At 31.9% G+C, this 22,128-nt stretch overlaps 1 protein-coding gene across 5 annotated transcripts in view; it reads left to right on the top strand.

Moving 5' to 3' along the window:
• Positions 1-22,128, top strand: part of PDE7A (phosphodiesterase 7A) — a 123,544-nt gene that overhangs the window by 44,647 nt on the left and 56,769 nt on the right. For 2 of the 5 annotated variants that reach the window (XM_074278793.1, XM_074278790.1), the window contains exon 1: positions 5,557-6,205. The exons of the other annotated variants lie outside the window; for them this stretch is intronic. In XM_074278793.1, coding sequence (XP_074134894.1) covers positions 6,146-6,205 — 60 coding nt within the window. In that variant the 5' untranslated portion in view covers positions 5,557-6,145. Of the gene's footprint in view, positions 1-5,556; positions 6,206-22,128 lie in introns of those variants that run through there. 5 annotated transcript variants of the gene reach the window in all.

Below are 22,128 nucleotides of genomic sequence, written 5' to 3'. Positions count from 1 at the left end.
TACTTATAAAGATAGTTTTAAACATTCATTTTTAAGATTTTGAGTTCCAAAAATTTCTCCCCCCCCAAGACAGCAAGCAGTAGGTTATATATATGCAATCATATTATAAATATTTCTACATTATAAGGAGATTCTTAATTTTGTCAATGCAAACTTAAATACTTGATGACTTATCAAAAAAGTATATATGAGAAATAATGGCAAAAATGGGAAAGAAATGAAAGAAAGAAAAGGCTTATTATAGATCACTTATAAGTCTCATTCTTATCCCCTTTTAATAAGAGTCTGAAGGTATTTGATGTGGTTAGTAACAGATAGCATAAGGATTAAGTTTACTGTATCTTGATAATCAATTGATTATTATATATATGTAATAATCATTTTATAAATACGTGCAGACATATCATTGAGTATTAACATTCTGTCAATTATGAAAAATAGGAACTGATCAAATATATTTTGTCACTATTTATTCAAGAAATGTTAATGTTGCAAATAACCATCAAACAGGAGATGAGTAGAACTATCAAAATGTCTCATCCAACCATCACTTTTATCTTCTTGTCAAATGGAGGGACTTTGAAACAAAAAACATATCTAGCTTTAAAGTGTAAGCTAATTTGCAAACTGTCAGAAAAAGAATGAAGATTACATAGTAGCTACACTGCTGGATCTGGGTTCAAATTCTATGGCTAAAATTTGCCAACTCTATCAGCATGAGCAAGTCATTCTCTGAATCTCAGATTCTTCAGCTAAAACAATGGGTTTCAATATACCATAATACCTCAGAGTGTCTTTTAATTCATTTAGTACCTATATTAATTAAATCTCTTGTCATTGACTTTTTTCATTGTTAATATAAAAATTTGAAGCAGATTGTGTTTTTCCAATTGAATTACCAATACGATACTTTATAGAAGTTGATTTTAAAAAATAATAGAATTCTTTGGAAGAAACAATAGAATTCTAATTATCAAGGAGAAACAGTGAAAAGGTAGGAATGAAGGGGGACCACTATTTCTCTAATTCAAACTATATTATAAAGCAATAGTTAACAAAATCATTTGGGATTGGTTAAAAATAGAAAAGAAGAGCAAAATTTTGAGCTCTCCCAGTTATACCTTATTAAGAGAATTGGGTATAATGGATATAGTAATCCAGTGTTCATTATATTCCATATAATGGAAAATATAAATTACTTGGGAAAGAATTGTTTGATTACTGTGTGGGAAAACTAGAAAACTGTCTGGCAGAAATTAGGTTTAGACCAACATCTCACCCCATATCTCACAATAAATTCAAAAATATATTTAACATGAATATTAAAGATTATTATTATACGATATTAGAAAAGATATCTTTTATAACTAAAGATATGAAATGAATTATTTTTATACCTTATTTTTCAATTAACAATTATTTTTTTCATTCCCATTTTTATTAGAAAGATAAAAAGAAAATCTGAGATGTAAAGTGAAAACATCCCCTTTTGTCTTCATCTAAAATACATATGTTCTTGTCGGTGTGTAATATTTGCCATGATTTCTCTATCGTCATAGTTGATTATTGTGTTAACTGATAAGAAGTTTAAGACTTTCATTATTATTTGTCTTAACAATGCTGTTATTCTATAAATTATATTTCTAAGATCTGGTCATTTCCCTCTGCATCTTTTCATACTAGTCTTCCTAGGGTTCTGTGAAATTGCCCCCTTCTTCATTTCCTGCAGTACATTCATATATCATAATTTATTCATACCTTTAGGGACAAAGTTCTAAATTACTTTCCAGAATGACAATTAAATCATAATTTCAGCAATAATGCATCCATGTGCCTATTCCTCCACAGCTTCTCTGGTATCTGACCTTTCATTTTTTTTGGTCAACTTTTTCAGTTTCATAGGTTTGAGATGAAACTTCAAAGTTGCTTTAGTTTGCATTCTCTTAATTATTAATGATTCAGAGTGTTTTTTCATGTATCTTTTGATAATTTTTATTTCTTCCTTTGCAGACAGCCTGTTCATTACCTTGCACCATTTATCATTTGAGTAATGGCTCCTATTTTCATGAATTTGAGTCATTTCCTAATTAATATATCTTATAAATGAGACCATTATCAGAGAAATCAATGCACTTTTTCCCCAGTTTAATATTTTACTTATAATTTGATTTTGTTTTTGTAAAAACCTTAATTATTTACATGTACTCAAAATGGTTCCATTTTGTCTCATGTTCTCTATATTTGGTCATATACTCCTCCCCTATTTCTTCCTTACTCATCTAGTTTATTTACATTATGTCCTTTTGTAGCTGCCATTTATAGAATTTATACTTTGGTATATGATGTGAAATGTTGATTTAAACCTAATTTTTTCTGATTACTTGACTATTTTCCCTGTATTTTTGTAATAGAGTGAGCCTTTAAACCATCTCTGGGGAGCATTGAGTTTGTTTTACAGTACAGTTGGTAGCCTTGTTTATTTGCTTCTTTATGTTATAAACATGTTCCACTTATTGATACCTGTTTCTTAACCAGTGAGCAAATCAAATAATTACTGTTTTGTGATGTATTTTGAGATCTCGTACTTCTAAGACGTCTTCCTTCCCACTTTTTTCCTCCATTATTTCCTCTGAGATTCTTGACTTTTTGTTCCTCAAGATGAAGTTTTAATTTTTCCCTAATCTCTTTTGTACTCAGATTCAATGAGTCAGAATATAATTTAATTGTATAGTCATATTTCTTTAATTATTTGGATCTGTACTTGAGTAGTGTTTCATAATTATATTCAAATAGTTTCTGGTATAGCTTAGTGAATATATTAGTAGATGAATTCTTAACTAAATAAGGTATAAAGGCAATTACAACATTTAGATAATTTTGGTTTCATATCTTTCAAGATCTTCTGAATAAACAAAATTCACAGATGATAAAAAGCAATTAACCAGAAAAAAATTTTCTGTGTGAGATTTCTTAGGAAGAGATTGATATCCAGTATGTTAAAAAACTAATAGAAATATATTAGTTCTAGGGAAACAATAAACTGGGAAAACATTTTTACAGTCAAAGGTTCTAATAAAGGTCTCATTTCCAAAATATATAGAGAATTGACTCTAATTTATAAGAAATCAAGCCATTCTCCAATTGATAAATGGTCAAAGGAGATGAATAGACAATTCTCAGATGAAGAAATTGAAACTATTTCTAGTTATATAAAAAGATGCTCCAAGTCATTATTAATCAGAGAAATGCAAATTAAGACAATTCTGAGATACCACTACACACCTGTCAGATTGGCTAGAATGACAGGGAAAGATAATGCAGAATGTTGGAGGGGATGTTGGAAAACAGGGACACTGCTATGTTGTTGATGGAATTGTGAGTACATCCAGCCATTCTGGAGAGCACTTTGGAATTATGCTCAAAAAGTTATCAAACTGTTCATACCTTTGACCCAGCAGCGTTGCTACTGGGTTTGTATCCCAAAGAGATCTTAAAGAAGGGAAAGGGACCTGTATGTACAAGAATGTTTGTGGCAGCCCTGTTTGTGGTGACCAGAAACAGGAAACTATGTGGGTGTCCATCAACTGGAGATTGGCTTTATAAATTGTGGTATGTGAATAGTATGGAATATTATTGTTCTGTAAGAAATGACCAACAGGATGATTTCAGAAAGGCCTGGAGAGACTTACATGAACTGATGCTGAGTGAAACGAGCAGGACCAGGAGATCATTATATACTTCAACAACAATACTGTATGATGATCAAGTCTGATGGACGTGGCCCTCTTCAACAATGAGATGAACCAAATCAGTTCCAATAGAGCAGTAATGAACTGAACCAGCTACACCCAGCAAAAGAACTCTAGGAGATGACTATGGAACCACTACATAGAATTCCCAATCCCTCAAATTTTGTCTGCCTGCATTTGGATTTCCTTCACAGGCTAATTGTACACTATTTCAAAGTCCGATTCTTTTTGTACAGCAAAACAACTGTTTTGACATGTATACATATATTGTATTTAATTTATACTTTAACATATTTAACACATATTGGTCAACCTGCCATGGGGGTGGGGGGAAGGAGGGGAAAAATTAGAACAAAAGATTTGGCAATTGTTGCCAAATTACCCATGCATATATCTGGTAAATAAAAACTATTATATATATAAAAAAAGAAATATATTAGTTCCAAAGGTCATTGCCTAGTAGAATAGTAGTCAAAGGATATGACTATGCAATTCTCAAAAGAAGATCTGCAGACTGCAGCCTTATGAAGAATACTCTAAATCATTAATAAGTAGAGAAAATAGATTAAAACGGCTCCTGAGGGGCGCACGGCATAGCCTATAATTGACTGTCTTCACAAAAAAGGAAAATTACAGGCTAGAGGAGGGGCTATGGTGAAAATAGCTACATTTAATGCATAGTTGACAAAGCTGTGAATTTTATGTTAAGCAATTTGAAATTATGTAAATAAAGTGGATAGATACATATCTTTTCCCTTTGATGCAGAGATTCTATTACTACCCTAAGGAAGTCATTGATAAGAAAGGTTCCATATATACCAAAATATCTATAGCAGCAATTTTTGTGATAGCAAATAATTATAAACAGAGTTGCAGTCCATTCATTAGGAAATAGTTTAACCATGAATAACGGCTTGTTATTGTAGTCTTATGAAACAACAAATACAGAAAAACAATAATGAAAAGAAAAAAATGGAGTCATATTTTGTATATGTATAAACTATCCTTTTTTGCCACCCCCCAATACACATACGGAGGAAATTTTTTTCAGTAGATAGAAGATAGTTACAATTTTATTATATTAGTTTCTTTGAGCTTAATAAAAAACAAAATAACCATGTTTTGATACAGATATGATTGATCCCAGCCAGTTTTAAGGAATATTTAGAGGAATATTTCATCATATATATTTTACAAATGAGGAAATGAATAATCCAAGGTCAAACAATGGCAAAACCAGGATTTGAACCCATGCTTTTTGACATCCAATCCATGCTGAAAACCTAACTTAGTGTTACTAAAATGACAAAACTGCATATATTTAATAACTTTTGTTTAAAATTCCACAGGAAAAATTCCTGGCAGCCTTAAAGAATGTTCGACACTTTTAAAGTCAGAGAAAACCTGGGAGACTTGGGAAACTAAATCCTACCTCTGGTTCTTAACATTTTTATTACCTTTCCAGGCTTCAGTTTCCTCATTTTAAAAATTATATCTTTTATTTCATAAGGTTTTTGTGAGAATCAAACATAAAATGTTTTGGAAATGCTAAAATGAGGGTTGTATATATATATATATATATATATATATATGTGTGTGTGTGTGTGTGTGTGTGTGTATGTGTATATTACTGCTGTGTGTAAGTGAGTGTGAAATGTTTTAGTAGTTCAAATTGGCCTCTTTTACTTTTACTCCAAATTAGTATGTTTTTATTAGGTTTAGGCTATTAAGAGCTTAGATTTTTTTAATAGTCTTCTAACATTTTTTGAAAATTAATGCAAAATCCATATTTTAAAACATTAGATAGGTCATAAAAACCATGTTTTCATAGTTTATTTAAGGTTTTAGGCTATGTATGTTCTCTGCAAATAAATATAATCATCTTGATGCTGATATATGTGAAAATAGCTGATGAAATTATATTAAGGAAAATTTTAAGGAAGCTCAGATTTTTCAGCCAGGCTGACATTCTATTATATTAAGATATGTGTTTGTTTATTTAATTGCAATTTGTTTTATGAATATTAAGTTGACTGAATTGGACTTTAACTTTTTCATCTATGTTTTGCTAAACTATTAGGTAAACCTCACTGATTTTAGTTCCTGTTTTCCATCCTCCTAGAGCCCTCTTATTTTTCATTGTTGCTTAACTTTTTCTACCCCCTACCTAGTATTGTGGTGTTTAGCAAATGTTCTGTAATGAGACTACAGGGTGGTGCATTCCCAAAGAAGTCAGGTGATTGTTGCATTAAGGCAGCTGCTTGAGGTTCAAGTCAGTCAGTGCCCCTGCCTACTGCTGCCACAGGATCACTTGTTATTTATCAAAATTCTTAAATAGCTTTCAGTACTAGCTGATTTTTAAAGAAAAAGTATGCTGAAGTCTTTTGGGTGATCCAATGGGAATTACATTGATCTGGTGTTTGGCTTTGGTTCTCATCAAGTGGATTACCTCTAAGGTAGGCCATAATTTTTCAGGATTTAAAAATTGTCACAAATAAGATAGAATAACTAGTGGATTTCTCATAGCTAGTTTTTATTACACAGTAATCATTAGATTTTAAATTAGCATCAAGCAGTCTTACAATTGCCCTTTTTAGTTGTTTTTAAGCAAATTTATTCTTAAACCTTAATAAATTCTGTTTTCTGGTGGAGGAGAAAACCATTTAAGTAACAGAGACCAAAAATACATTTCAGGTATAAACTGTAAGCTTTGGCTTTTGTAAGGACAGAGGTTTTTTTTGTTGTTGTTGTTATTGTTTAATTTTAAAACTTGACCCTTAATTTTCTCTTTCATTTCCAATTCTATATTAGGTCCTCTAATAACTAAATAATTCTTACTGTGAAATTGCCATTTCAGACTTGTATGTTTATATGTGTATATATATATACGTAGATGTATAAATATGAACTATGTTGGTGATTGGTTTCCATCTAAAAAGCTTTCAATTATCTAGATGGAGTATAGATGCAATTTTATTATAATAGTGACCAGATGTCCTCATAAAAGAATTTCTACCAAAACATATACTTCATTTATTTTACCTTTTTCTTAATTTCATTTAAATTTCAAAACTTTATAAACTCTGGCAAATTGTTTTTTTTAGTGGAAAGAATGAAATATCCTGTTGTCTTGCTGGCCTCCTACCTAAATACCAGACTGTTGAAAGAGATTAGTGCATTTTAACCTATTGCCATCTAGAGACTAAAACTGTTCGTTTGAATTATCTTCAGTGATTATAATATTTAGGATTTTTTCTGATCGTGTTTAGAATTTTCTTTCATCCTATTCTTTCAACAGTTTGATTATCAGATCCAGTAGATTTTTCTTAAAGCTTATAAAACCATCATTACATTAAATTTTGCTGATTTTAAGAAATTTAATGTTTAATGAATACTATACTTATAAAATGCTATGTATAAAATTTCAGAATAAAATTTGATACATTTTGTGAAGTTGTGCATTGTTCTTTGAGATGTCTTTTAATCTAATATAAAGAAAACGGATATATTTTAAATAAACCTAGTAGTTTTAAATCTTAGGCATTTTTATTGATTTAACTTAGTATTGTTCACTTGTCAAATTGTATTTTTTTAAAGTTTATTAAGTTATTGAGTAAAGATCAAATTAATGTTAACAAAAGTAGGAAGTGTAGCTACTTTTAATTGACTTTAATTTAGTCTATAAAACTTATATATTTTTGATCAAATATAGAAACTGAGAATAGGCATTTTCATTAAGGTATGAATCACAAAAAGAATAGTAATTCAAGTTTGAGTTAATTTTATATTGTTTGGGGTTGGGGGACAAATCAGTCTTTAAAAGCTAAAGAGAAAAGATATTTGTCCAGGTTAAGGCCTAAGAGTCCAGACAAAAGTTTTGGACTGTGTGTTCACATGCCAGCACCCTTTTTGATTTGTAACCATGACCTTTTCCAGCCTTAAATCCTAGAAAACCAAAAGTTCATGATTGTGTGTTGTGTGTACGTGTATGTGTGTATAAAATTTCATGTATTTTGATTTTTAAATGTTCTTTAAATATTATTTTGAATATGTTTTCTAAACTTTAAAGGATACTTAAAACATTTTTCTTATGTTTTTACTAATCATATTTGCTAAATTCCTGAGGTCTGTGTTTTCTGTAAATTTTTTATAAATTTATTCTTCCTTTTTTTAAAAACAATTTATCTAATATGTGAACACTCACTTCAATTAAGTTCTGATTTCTGCTTTTCCTTTGACATTAAGCCCAACATAATGGTTTGATATTCATTGATATTGCCAGTTTAAATTTTTATCCAGCCCCTTAAGAATTAAATTGTTTTATTTGTCTTATTTTAAATAAAATGGATAATTATCAAGCTACATAATAAATATAACATTTATAACAAATATAAACTTAAATTAAAGGTTACTGCTTACTTTATATTCTACTATTCTCCCATTCACATACTCTACAATTTAGCTAAACTCACATATTTTGACCTTTCCTGTCTTTCTGTATGTAATTTCTTACCCTGGCCCCTCAACCTCACATTGCTGCTTGTTGAAACCTTTCCCTTCTGTCAAGACCCACCCTACCACCTGCTCTGTGAAGCCTTCATTGTCACCCTATCCCCACTATAAATCTCTCTCCCCACTTCAGTCACTCTTTTTCTTTAAAACAACAACTTTCCTGTGTAGTTATCACAAACTAACTTGTACTTTACTTATTTTTTTCTATGTATGCCTTATTGCTTCACCTATCAGACTTTAAGCTCAAGGGCTGGGTTTCTCTTGTTAATTCAAAAGCAAACTCCTCTATTTGACATTTAAACTTTTCATAGGCTGGTTCCAACTGACCTCCCCAGGCTTAAGGTGTTCTCCTTCACACACTCCTTAGTCTAGCCAAACTGGCCTTCACACGTAACATTTCATCTTCTATCTTCATGCCTTTGTACAGGCTGTCCTTATACTTAGAATGTTCTCCTTATTTCTTCTGCCTGGAATCTCTAGTTTTTTCCAAAGTTCTACTCATATATCACCAGGCTTAACTGATCCCTTCAAGTGCTCCTTCTATGCTGTTCCTTTGCAAGTTTTAGTGGCAGGTAGTTGATAAGTTGTTGAATGAATGAATGAGTTTTATGAAAGAATTCACTTCTGTATTCTTTCAAAGTGATTTGTTTACCTAAAACTTTTTAGGAACATTAATAGAAGTAGAGTACATATTTTTAGGTATTTTGTGCATTAAGATTGATTTTATACACATATATGTAGACAGTATTTGAAAATAGTGTCAGTATTTTTAAAATTTTTCTTCAGTTTTGAAAAATTGAACTTTAATCCAGTTTATTTCACATACTCAAGAATATTGGGCAAAATAATTTTTATTGTATTTCTTTCTGATGAGAAACTGTATCAGCAGGAGGTGGATTCATTCTGACACCAGAAAGTAGGGTAAGAGTGTTGGTGTGATATTATTACAAAGCAACCAAGGGTGTCGCTTTGGGAACCTGCAGTGTAGTTTGTTTTTTTCTGTAGCTGTCAGTAGTTTCTGATTAGCTCAGCCTCGCCCATGTTTTGACCTATACTGGCTTGCTTTACAAGCTGTTCCCAGGATGGCTAAATTAGAAAGTCACGAGTGGAAGCCTCTCAGTTATTTCCATTCACTGGTGAGGAAATGTGGATAAGAGCTGAGTGTTTTGTAATTGGTAATTGATATGGCATTTTGATTATAATTTTACTTCACAATCTTACCCAAAAGATGCATTTCAATTTTTTACTATATTAATTTCTAAACAAAAATTACCAGTAACTGTAACAACCCTTTCCAAGTAGATATTTACTACACCATCTTTGTACTATGAATTGATTATTAGATAGAAACTTCTGACATGTTACAAATTATCTGAAGAACTTTATCAGAAATAGTATTTTTAAACTTTTATTATGAAATGGGAAGTTTTAAAAGGATTAGCATGTAATTGTTTATGCTGATAGTCAGATCTGGTGCATTCAGTATTCCACAACTAAAACATTGAAATAGTTTTGAAGCTTTGTATTTTAGGGATTTTTTCCCTTCACATAGATTTCATATATTTTTATTTCATTTGGGAAATAATATATTTTAAATTTGATTTTGTTATGATAATAATTTTATCAAAAAATTATGTCTGTAAATTAAGTTTATGATTCACTTAATGATTTTGATGGGATAATATAACTTTGTACATTGCACAGCTAAAAATAAGTAATAAGAAGAGATTTTGATTTTTAGTTCAAGATTTATGTTAAATATATTTAACTATAATCCTGTCCTTTATGAAATATGTTAACATTAATTTTTAATGTATAAGAACTGACTCATTCAATTATCAATAAGATTGGACAGTGAACTACTATTGTTAACACATTAGAATGACACTTCAGCATAACCAAAGAAAAATAATTGTGTTTATACTCTTATCCCAGAAGCTAAATGTTTTCCTCAAAACCTAGTAACTTGTTGGACACTAGAGGCTTAATGGAGATTGATTATAGCATATGCTACTTCATAGCATAGTTTCCTTATTCTGAGTAGAATCATAGAAATCAATATTTTCACATGTACTATCATGCACCGTAAGGTTTTTCCTATAATGGGTATGATTAAATTGAGTTGTATAACCTAATAATTTTCTGTGAGTTAGAAAGGGGGAGGGTAGGAAGCCACTATTAAATCAATGCTTTTTAGCACCAATTGATGACAAGTCATTTGCTTGAGAATAAGTTTAAAGGAAACATCTGTAGGGTTGTTTTGTGGATTTTTAGTAGACTTCAATTTATTAAGTAAATTGACTCAATTTTTAAGCAATCTAGAGTATAAGAATTTTTGGTTTTCTCTTTTAGTTTAAATTTGACACCTAAAAGAAATAGAATTTTTTGGCATTTAAATTGAACAGAATAGCCACAGAAATTGTAGAAAATAAGCACATTTATGTTTGATAACAGTCATATTTTATCTCAAGCCCTTTAGACATTTAAAATATGTAATTAAAAGTATATTAAGTGGGAATAATGATTTTATTTCATTATGAAGAGCAGAACACAACCTTTGATTTAATAATTAGTTTGCAAAATCAAACCAGGAATAATACCTAGTACATAGAAAAAGTGCCTGGTCAGCTCTCTATACTAACTTATTTGTTAGCAAATGAACCCTTTATGTTACAAACTCTATTTTGAAGTAGGTTCAATTTTAGTTACAATTTCTAAGTACCAAAAGGTGTCAGTTTAGGCATATAAGCCTGAAAAATTTTAATTATATAGTTTTAAATATAATTTTATATATATAGGAGATAGACATATTTATATAGATTGTTGTGGAAATTATATTCTTTTAAAGATGGGAGAGTATCTCAGAAGTTTTGTAGTCCATCCAATGTTTTAATTTTGTAGATGAGGAAATTAAAACATAAAAGAATTTGTGACGTGAAGTGATGGTCATAGCTAATCCATTTTAAGAACCAGAAATAAGACTCAAGTCTCTTTGCTTTTGCATAAACCAATACTATTTTTACACAGCCATATATTTTTCTTCAGATTATTTTAATTCAAAGTTTAGAATTAAAATTCTGAAGTTAATGTAAAATTCTGGAATGTGTTATCAAAATAATTTGTGAGCATTTATAAAGGGAAATGGTGATACCTGAGAAGGGGTGGGGTGGGGAGGAGGTGTTAAGATTAGGTCATGCCAGGTTTATTATTTCCTTTGAAAAGCTTAAACTGGTAAATCAGCTTTCAACTTAACAGAGCCAAATTTCATCAAGCATTGAAAAAAGTCTCTTGAGATTCTTATGGGCAGGATGGAAATGTGCAATAGACAGTCATATACAGGTGGTAAGAAGAGCATTGGCCTTGTAGACAGGGAACTTTGGACCAAATGTAAATTCTGTTATCTATCATCTTTGTGACTTTTAGAACAGTCACTAACTTCCTGAATCTTGGTTTCCTCACTTATAAAATGAGATAGTTGGAATAGATGATGGTCTTTAAGTTCCTTTTAGATTTTATATGTGTCAAACTGGAAAACAAACATAGAGAACAACTTGGCCTTATCATATAATTAGTGTCAAAGATAGAATTAGAACCAAAATCTTCCTTCCTTTAAATCCATTGTTCTCTCTGCTAAACTTCTTTTCACCAAGACATACTCCATTGTGATGGAAGGTAAGAAGCTGTACTCAGGATCTAACAAATTCTGCCATGTTACAAAATTTCAGAAACATGGCTTTCTGAGGAGTGTGGTGATGAATTCTTGGCCTGTAACAACCATGAAGGAAAGAACTTAAAGTGACCCTGAGGCCTGTGAAGTTCCTTCCCCTGCTCTAGTGACTGTGGCATAAAATGGACAAAGAATATAAAGAATCACTCTTTCTGTACAACTTAGATAAATGTTAACTTAATTAATGGTACTGTCAATGGAGAGAATTCTCCAGTGATTGAATGGAAGTAATAATGCCAGAGGAACTAAATCATACCTCTGTATTCTTGTCATAAGTGGAACCAGAATACATGATTGACATTTACCAGAAGAGCACTTTGAAAATAATTGCAACTTGTAGTCCACTGTTTATTGCAGAATATGAAGAGGTAGAGAATTCAATGAGGAAATCAATTTTACTTTCAAGAGTAAATAAGCATATATTTGTTTGTTATAGGATTCAAATATGTAAACTTAATGTTGAAGGTATACACACATTGTATATATTTGAAAACTTATAACTTCAACATAAAAATGTACATGGGAGGACTATGAAAAATAAGACTGCTCAGTTTTGATTGATAGATCATATAAAAGAGCAGAAGATACCAAATACTTTGGGGGGGGCAGCTTGCATCTTATTGTACTCTCTAAAAATGACCAAGAGAATATTAGTGACTATTATTAACTTATACTTCCTTTCCCTGCTCTGTAAAGTTTTAATGAGAATAATATACACCCAGGGTGGAGGCAAGATGGTGGAGATGACATACACGTTTCTTTCTGACCTTCTAAACCCTCTGACTTATTAGCAAATCCAGCCCCCGAATTAGCTCTGGAGCAGAACCCACAAATATTGGGAGTGCAACAAATTACCAGCAAAAAATAATTTCCAAGATCACCAGAAAAGATCTGTTTCATTTAGAAATGGGAGGGAGGCAGCCAGCACAAACAGCTGAGCACAAACACCAGTGCAGACAGTACAGAGTCCCAGGGCAATGTAGACTCAACATGAGGAGAATCTATGGAGAGGAATCTGTAGCAGCAATATTGGCTACTCTGGCCTGGTTGTAAGCCAGTAGATCAGTAGAGAGGTTTGAAAACATCCAACACAAATACAAAGTTAATAGTGAACCCAGAAATGCCAGAATATCATGGGACCTGGCCACATCTACCCAGCACCAGGAATGAGTCAATTGATCCAGCACAGCCAAGGCCATTTCTGACCTTCTAGAGGAAGCTTGGAAAACCTCCCCTGCTCTAAAAGCAGACCTTAACATTAAAAAAAAGAATAAAAAAAATAAAGAGAACTCTCACTATAGACAGCTTCTATGGTGAACGAAAAGAACAGATATCAAACCCTGAGAAGACTAAAAGCAGAATATCTCCAAATGAAGCCCCAAAAGGTGCTATATAACCTGGTCCCCATCACACAAGGCTCTCTTAGAAGAAATTTTTTTTTCTCCTAGAAGAAATTAAAAAGTATCTTAAGACAGAGCTAGAAGAAAAATGGGGAAAGGAAATGAAAGCTTTGCAAGAGAGTTTGGAAAAGGCATAAAACTCATTAAAAGATAGATTTGATGAAATGAAAAAAGAAAACAACTCCCAGAAAAAGAGAATGTATGAAACAGAAAAGGAAAATAACTACTTAAAAAACAGAATTTATTAAATGGAAAAAAATTCGATAGTTCAAAACAACTCATTTAAAAATTCAATTGGACAAATATAAAAAGAAACTTAAAAAGTAAATAAAGAAAATAACTCACTAAATTCAGAATTGAACAAATAGAAATGAATGACTCAATGAGACAACAAGAATCAGTCAAGCAAAACAAAACAAAACAAAACAAAACCTGAAAAAAAAATAGAAAAAAATGTAAAATATCTAATTGGGAAAACAATCGACCTGGAAAATAGAGCTAGAAGAAATAATCTAAGGATTATTGGCCTCCCTAAAATACATAATGAAAAAAGAGCCTAGACACTATCTTTCAGGAAATCATCAAAGAGAACTGCCCTGATATAGAAACAGAAGGTAAAATGACTTATGAAAGAATTCATCAAACACCTCCTGAAAGAGACCCCAAAATTACAACCGCAACGAATATCTTGGCTAAATTTAAGAACTATTGGACCAAGGAAAAAAATATTACAAGCAGCCAGAAATAAACAATTCAAATACTGAGGAGCCACAATAAGGATTACTCAGGACCTAGCAGCTTCCACTTTAAAGGATCAAAAGGCCTGTATCTGATATTCTGAAAGGTAAAGGAACTTGGAGTGCAGCAAGAATAAATGACCCTGCTAAACTGAGCATTTTCAGGGAAGAAGATGAAACTGGTTAATTCCATTTGTTTTTGATGAAAAGACTAGAGCTAAACAAAAAATTTGACCCCCAAATATAGAGCTCAAGAGAATCATAAAAAGGTAAAAAGAAAAAAAAAACTTTTGAGAACTATTTCTGCTATGGGTATATATAGAGAATACATGTATAATCTGATTTCACTGTTATTTTTTAATTTTTACTGTTTTTTACTGTTACTTTTTATAAAGAAACTGGGAGTGGAAAGGGGACTGTAACAGAAAAAAAAAGGGGGGGAAAGTGGAGGTAAAATGAGAGAAATTACATCTCAGGAAGAGGCAAAGAAAACCTGTTATAATCGAGGGAAAGAAGGGAGGGTGACGAATATTGTGTGAAACTTATTTTCATCAGATTTGGCTCAGAAAAAAGAATATTAGATCTATTTGGTTTCACCAAGAAACTTCTCTCATCTTATAGAAAAATGGAAGGGGAAAAGCAAAAAGAAAAAGGGATAGGCTAAATAAAAGGGAAAACAGAAATAGTGGGGGAAAGTTATAAGAAAGAAGGAGAGTCTCTAAAGAGGGAGGACTGCTTGAGGCAAGTGGTGCTCATAAGTAAAATACTGGGGGGAAGGGAAAGGGGAAAAGGAAAGAGAAAAGTATAATTTGGGGTTAATAAGATTGCAGGAAATACAGAATTAGTAAATTTGAATGTAAATGTGAATGGGGTGAATTTTCCCATAAAACCTAAGCAGATAACAGACTGGATTAAAAGCCAGAATCCTACAATATGTTATTTATAAGAAATACATTTAAAGCAGAGTGAGAAATACAGAGTAAAGGTAAAAGCCTGGAACAGAATCTGTTATGCTTCAGGTGAAGTAAAAAAAAAAAAAAAAAAAAAAAAAAAAAGCAGGGGTAGCCATCCTGATTTGAGATCAAGCAAAATTTGATCTAATTAAAAGATATAAGGAAGGAAACTTTATCTTGCTAAAGGGTACATTAATAAAGCAACATCAATATTAAACATATATGCACCAAATGGTGTAGCATCTAAATTCCTAAAGGAGAAGTTAAGAGAGTTGCAAGAAGAAATAGACAGCAAAACTATAATAGTAGGAGATCTCAACCTTGCTCTCTCAGAACTAGATAAATCAAATCACAAAATAAATAAGAAGTTAAAGAGGTAAATAAAATACTAGAAAAGCTAGATATGATAGATCTTTGGAGAAAATTGATTGGAGACAGAAAGGAGTACACTCATGGAACCTGTACAAAAATTGACCATATATTAGGACATAAAGATTTCAAAATCAAATGCAGAAAGGCAGAAATAGTAAATGTATTTTTTCAGATCAGGATGCAATAAAAATTAACAATAAAAGGCCAGGGGAAAATAGACAAAAATTAATTGGAAACTAAATAATCTCATCCTAAAGAATGAATGGGTAAAACAGCAAATCATAGACACAATAATTTAATCCAAGAGAATGACAAGAATGAGACATCATACCAAAATTTGTGTGATGCAGCCAAAGCAGTAATAAGGGGAAATTTTATCTCTCTAGATGCTTATTTGCCTAAAATAGAGATAGAGCAGTGAATTGGGCTTGCAACTAAAAAAAAAAAAAAAAACCAGAAAAAGACCAAATTAAAACCCCCCAATCAAATACCAAACTTGAAATTCTAAAAATAAAGATATCAATAAAATTGAAACCAAAAACTTGAATTAATAAAATCAAGAATTGGTTTTATGAACAACAAAGTAGATAATCTTTAGTTAATTTGATTAGAAAAAGGAAACTCAAATTGTTAGTCTCAAAAATGAGAAGGGAGAACTATCCACTAATGAAGAGGAAATTAGAGCAATTATTAGGAGTTACTTTGCCCAACTTTTTGCCAATAAATTTGACAACCTAAGTGAAATGGAAAAATATACAAAAATATTGATTGCCCAGATTAACAGAAGAGGAAATAAATTACTTAAATAGTCCCATTTTAGAAAAAGAAATAGAATAAGCTATTAATCAACTAAAAAAAAAAACCTCCAGGACCAGATGGATTTATATGTGAATTCTACCAATCATTTAAAGTACAATTAACTCCAGGACTATATAAACTATTTGAATAGGGAATGAAGGACTCCTACCAAATTCCTTTTATGACACAGACATGGTACTGATAACCTAAACCAGGTAAGACGAAAAAGGAGAAAGAAAATTATAGACCAATCTCGCTAATGAATATTGATGCAAAAATATTTTTATTATGCCTTTTTATACACAAAACACATGCATGAATAATTTTTCAACATTGACTCTTGCAAAAACTTCTGTTTCAACTTTTCCCCTCCTTCCCTCCACTTCCTCCCCTAGATGCCAGGTAGTCCCATGCATGTTAAATATGTTAAAGTATATGTTAAATACAATATATGTATACATATTTATACAGCTATCTGGCTGTACAAGAAAGATCAGATTTAGAAGGAAGATAAAAATAACCTAAGAAGAAAAAACAAAAATGATGCAAAAATATTAAACAAAATATTAACAAAGATATTACAGAAAATCATCCCCAGGATAATATGCCACGACCAAATAGGATTTATACCAGGAATACAGGGCTGGTTCAATAGTAGGAAAACTATTAGCATAATTGACTATATCAATAACCAAATTAATAAAAGCCATATGATTATCTGAATAGATGCAGAAAAAGCATTTGATAAAATCCAATATCCATTCCTAATAAAAACACTAGAGAATATAGGAATAAATGGACCTTTCCCTAAAACAGTCAGTAGCATGTATTTAAAACCATCAGAAAGCATCATATGTAATGGGGATAAAATGGAACCATTCCCAATAAGATCAGGGGTGAAACAAGGTTGCCCACTATCACCATTACCATTCAATATTGTGTTAGAAATGCTAGCTTTGGCAATAAAAGGAGAAAAAGAGATTAAAGGAATTAGAGTAGGTAATGAGGAAACCAAATTATCACTCTTTGCAGATGATATGATGGTATATTTAGAGAACCCTAGAGAATCAACTAAAAAACTATTAGAAATAATCCACAACTTTAGCATTGTTGCAGGATACAAAATAAATCCACATAAATCATCAGCAATTTTACATATCACTAACAAAATCCAATAGCAAGAGATAGAGAAATTCCATTTAAAATAACTGTTGATTGGATAAAATATTTGGAAATCTATCTGCCAAGGTGTCTGAGGCCAGATTTGAACTCAAGTACTACTGACTTCAGGGCTAGTGCTCTGTCCCCTACACCAACTATCTGCCTATCTAAAACTATACTATAAAGCAGCGGTCATCAAAACCATTTGGTACTGGCTAAGAAATAGACTAGTTGATCATGGAATAGGTTAGGTTCACAGAATTTTTCACAGAATAAAATAATCAATAGCTATAGCAATCTAGTGTTTAACAAGCCCATAGACCCCAGGTTTTGGGATACGAATTCACTATTTGACAGAAATTGCTGGGAAAATTGGAAACTATGGCAGAAAGTAAGCCTAGATCCACACCTAACACTGTATAACACGATCAAGTCGTAATGGGTTCATAATCTAGACATAAAGAATGATATTATAAACAAAGTAGAAAAAAATGGATAGTTTACCTCTCAGATTTGTGGAGGAGGAAGGAATTTTGTGACCAAAAGAACTAGAGATTATTATTGATCACAAAAGAAATAATTTTGATTATATTAAGTTAAAAATGTTTTGTACAAGCAAAACTAATGCAGACAAGATTAGAAGGGAAGCCATAAACTGAGAAAACATTTTTATAGTTAAAGGATTTGATAAAGGCCTCAATTCTAGGTCAAAGGATATGAACAGACAATTTTCAGATGAAGAAATTGAAACTAGGGGCAGCTAGGTGGTACACTGGATAGAGCGCCAGCCTTGAAGTCAGGAGGACCTGAGTTCAAATTTGATCTCAGACACTTAACACTTCTTAGTTGTGTGACCCTGGGCAAGTCACTTAACCCCAGCCTAAAAAAAAATTGAAACTATTTGATGTCATATGAAAAGGTGCTCTAAATCACTATTAATCAGAGACATGCAAATTGAGATACCACTATATAGATGCCAGATTGGCTAAAATGTCAAGAAAAGATAACAAATGTTAGAGGGGATGTGGGAAAAATGGGACACTGATACGTTGTTGGTGGAAATGTGAAAATCCAACTATTCTGGAGAGCAATTTGGAACTACGGTCAAAAAATTATCAAATTGTGCGTACCCTTTGATCCAACAGTGTTTCTACTGGGATTACATCCCAAAGAGATCTTAAAGGAGGGAAAGAGACCCACATGTATAAAAATGTTTGTGGCAGCCCTCTTTGTAGTGGCAAGAAACTGGAAACTGAGAGGATGTCTGTAAGTTAGAGAATGGCTGAATAAATTATAGTATATGAATGTTATGGAATATTATTGTTCTTTAAGAAATAACCAGCAGATGCCCAAAAAGTTATCGGGCTGTGCATACCCTTTGACCCAGCATTGCTGCTATTGGGATTATATCCCAAGGAAATACTAAAGAGCGGAAAGGGACCTGTATGTGCCAGAATGTTTGTGGCAGCTCTTTTTGTTGTAGCTAGAAACTGGAAGATGAATGGATGTCCATCAATTGGAGAATGGTTGGGTAAATTATGGTATATGAAGGTTATGGAATATTATTGCTTTGTAAGAAATGACCAGCAGGAGGAAGACAGAGAGGCTTGGAGAGACTTACATCAACTGATGCTGAGTGAAATGAACAGAACCAGAAGATCTCTATACACTTCAATACTGTATGAAGAGGTATTCTGATGGAAGTGGATATCTTCAGCATAAAGAAGATCCAACTCACTTCCAGCTGATCAATGATGGACAGAAACAACTACACCCAGAGAAGGAACATTGGGAAGTGAATGTAAATTGTTAGCACTACTGTTTATCTACCCAGGTTACTTATACCTTCGGAATCTAATACTTAATGTGCAACAAGAAAATGGTATCTACACACATATATTGTATCTAGGTAATATTGTAACACATGTAAAATATATGGGATTACCTGTCATCGGGGGAGGGAGTGGAGGGAGGGGAGGGATAATTTGGAAAAATGAATACAAGGGATAATATTATGAAAAAAAAGTTTTAGGTGTAACTAGAAAAAAATGAAGATTCAAAAATTTAAACAAAAAATATAAATGAGGATATCAATGAAGCAAAAAAAAAAAAAAAGAAATAACCAGCAGGATGATTTCAGAGAGGCTTAGAAAGACCTACATGAACTAATGTTAAGTGAAATGAGCAGAACCAGGTGATCATTATACACAGCAACAAGAAGATTATATGATAATCAATTCTGATGCTTGTGGCTCTCCTCAACAATGAGATGATTCAAACAAATTCTGGTTGTTCAGTGAAGAAGAGAACCACCTACACCCAGAGAGAAGACTGTGGGAATAGTGTGTGTGGAACACAACATAGCATTCTCACTCTCTGTTATTTGCTTGCATTTTGTTTTTTTTCTCAATTTTTCTTTTCCTTCCTTCTTAACCTGATTTTTCTTGTGCAGCAAGATAACAGAATAAATATGTATGCATATATTGTATTAACATATATTGGATTTAACATCCCCTGCCAGGAAGGGGATGAAGGGAAGGAGGGGAAAATTTAGAACAGGTGTTCAAAGAATAGTAAGCAGACAAGGATGTACTTTTAGCCTGAAGTGTGTAGAGGAGACGTAAGTATAAGGATATTAGAATAGAAAGGTGTCAGTTTATGAAGAGCTTTAAATATCCTAGAACTGGTGCAGCTAGGTGGAGCAGTGGATAAAGCACCAGCCTTGAATTCAGGAGGACCCGAGTTCAAATCTGGTCTCAGACACTTAACACTTCCTAGTTGTGTGACCCTGGGCAAGTCACTTAACCCCAGTCTCAGGGGAAAAAAAAATCCTAGAACTTCTTGGTTGATACTAGAAATAATAGGGAGCCATTGAAAAAATTTTTTACTGATTGGATCAAGTTCTAGAAGTTTGTAGATCTATAATTTTCCTTTTTCCCCCTTTCCAATTAATAGTATTTTATTTTTTCCAATTACATGTAAAGCTAATTTTCAACATTCACTTTCATAAGATTTTGAGTTCCAAATTTTTTTTCTTCTTCCCTTCTCCCTTCCCCAAGGTGGTAAGTTATCTGTTTTGGTCTTACATGTATAATCATATTAAATGTATTTCCATATTAGTCATGTTATGGAAGAAGAATCAGAACGAAAGGAGAAAACCACAAGAAAGGGAAAAAGAGAGAGAGAAAATAGGATGCTTTAATCTGCATTCAGACTCCATAGTTCTTTCTCTGGATGTGGATAGCATTTTCCATCATGAGTCTTTTGAAGTTGTCTTAGGACCATTTATTGCTGAAGAGAGCTAAGTTTATTAAAATTGCTCATGACACAGTGTTGTTACTAACTGTATATAATGTTCTCCTGATTCTGCTCATTTCTCTAAGTATCAGTCCTTGTAAGTCTATCCAGGTTTTTCTGAAATCCATCCACTCATCATTTCTTATAGCACAATAGTATCCATCATATTTAAATACCACAATTTGTTCAGCCATTTCCCATTTGATGGGTATCCCCTCAATTTCCAGTTATTTGCCACTATGAAAAAAAACTGCTATAAATATTTTTGTATTTGTAGGTCCTTTTCCCTTTTTAAAAATATCTCTTTGGAATATAGACCTAGTAGTGGTATTGCTGAACTAAAGGTATGCAAAATTTGATTTCCCTATGGGCACAGTTCAAAATCACCCTCCAGAATGGCTGGATCAGTTCACAACAATGCATTAGTGTTCTCAATTTAACACATCTTCAACATTTATCATTTTTCTTTTCTGTCATATTAACCAATCTGATAGGTGCGAAGTGATACCTCAGATATTTTAACTTGTATTGCTTTAATCAATAGTAATTTAAAGCATTTTTCATATAACTATAGATAGCTTTATTTTTTTCATCTGAAATTTGTCTGCTCTCATCCTTTGACCATTTTTTACTTGGGTAATGACTTGTATTCTTATAAATGTGACTCCCTTCTAGTACTATACTGAACAATAGAAGTGATAATGGACATTCTTGCTTTATCCCAATCTTAACGGGTAAGATTCTAGCTTATTCCCATTATTTATAATGCTTGCTGATGGTTTTAGATAGATATTACTTATCATTTGAAAGAAAACTCTAACTATTGCTATGCCATTTTTGTGTTTTTAGTAGGAATGGGTGCTACATTTTGTCAAAAGCTTTTTCTGCATCTGTTGAGATAATCATGATTTCTATTTGTTTTGCCATTGATATAGTCAGTCATGTTGATAGTTTTCCTAATAGAGAACCAGTCTTGCATTCCTGGTATAATTTTTTTTTCCCTGAGTAACTGTAACTGACTTGGTCAGGGTCACACAGTTAGGAAGTGTTAACTGGTTTAGATAGCTCCGTATTTGTATCATTAAAAAGATTTTGGTAGAACTCCATCTATTTTTCCAAATAGTTTGTGTAGTATTAGAATTAATTGTTCTTTAAATGTTTGGTAGAATTCACTTTTAAATCCATCTGGCTCATTTTTTCTTGGGAGCTCACTGATAGTTTGTTCTGAAATGGGGTCAAAGTATTATTTTGTGTTTATAAATATTCATCTATTTAATTAAGATTGTCAGATTTATTGACACACAGTTGGATAATATAGCTGGTAATTATTGTTTTACTTTATCAGTGGTGAATTCATCCTTTTCATTTTTGATACTGGTAATTGGTTTTCTACTTACTTTTTTTAAAAAATCAAATTTTCCA

The sequence above is a fragment of the Sminthopsis crassicaudata genome, chromosome 1 (assembly GCF_048593235.1).
Source record: "Sminthopsis crassicaudata isolate SCR6 chromosome 1, ASM4859323v1, whole genome shotgun sequence".
NCBI lineage: Eukaryota > Metazoa > Chordata > Mammalia > Dasyuromorphia > Dasyuridae > Sminthopsis > Sminthopsis crassicaudata.
Note: the sequence above shows the minus strand (reverse complement) of the source record. Positions and strands in the feature narration are given on the sequence as shown.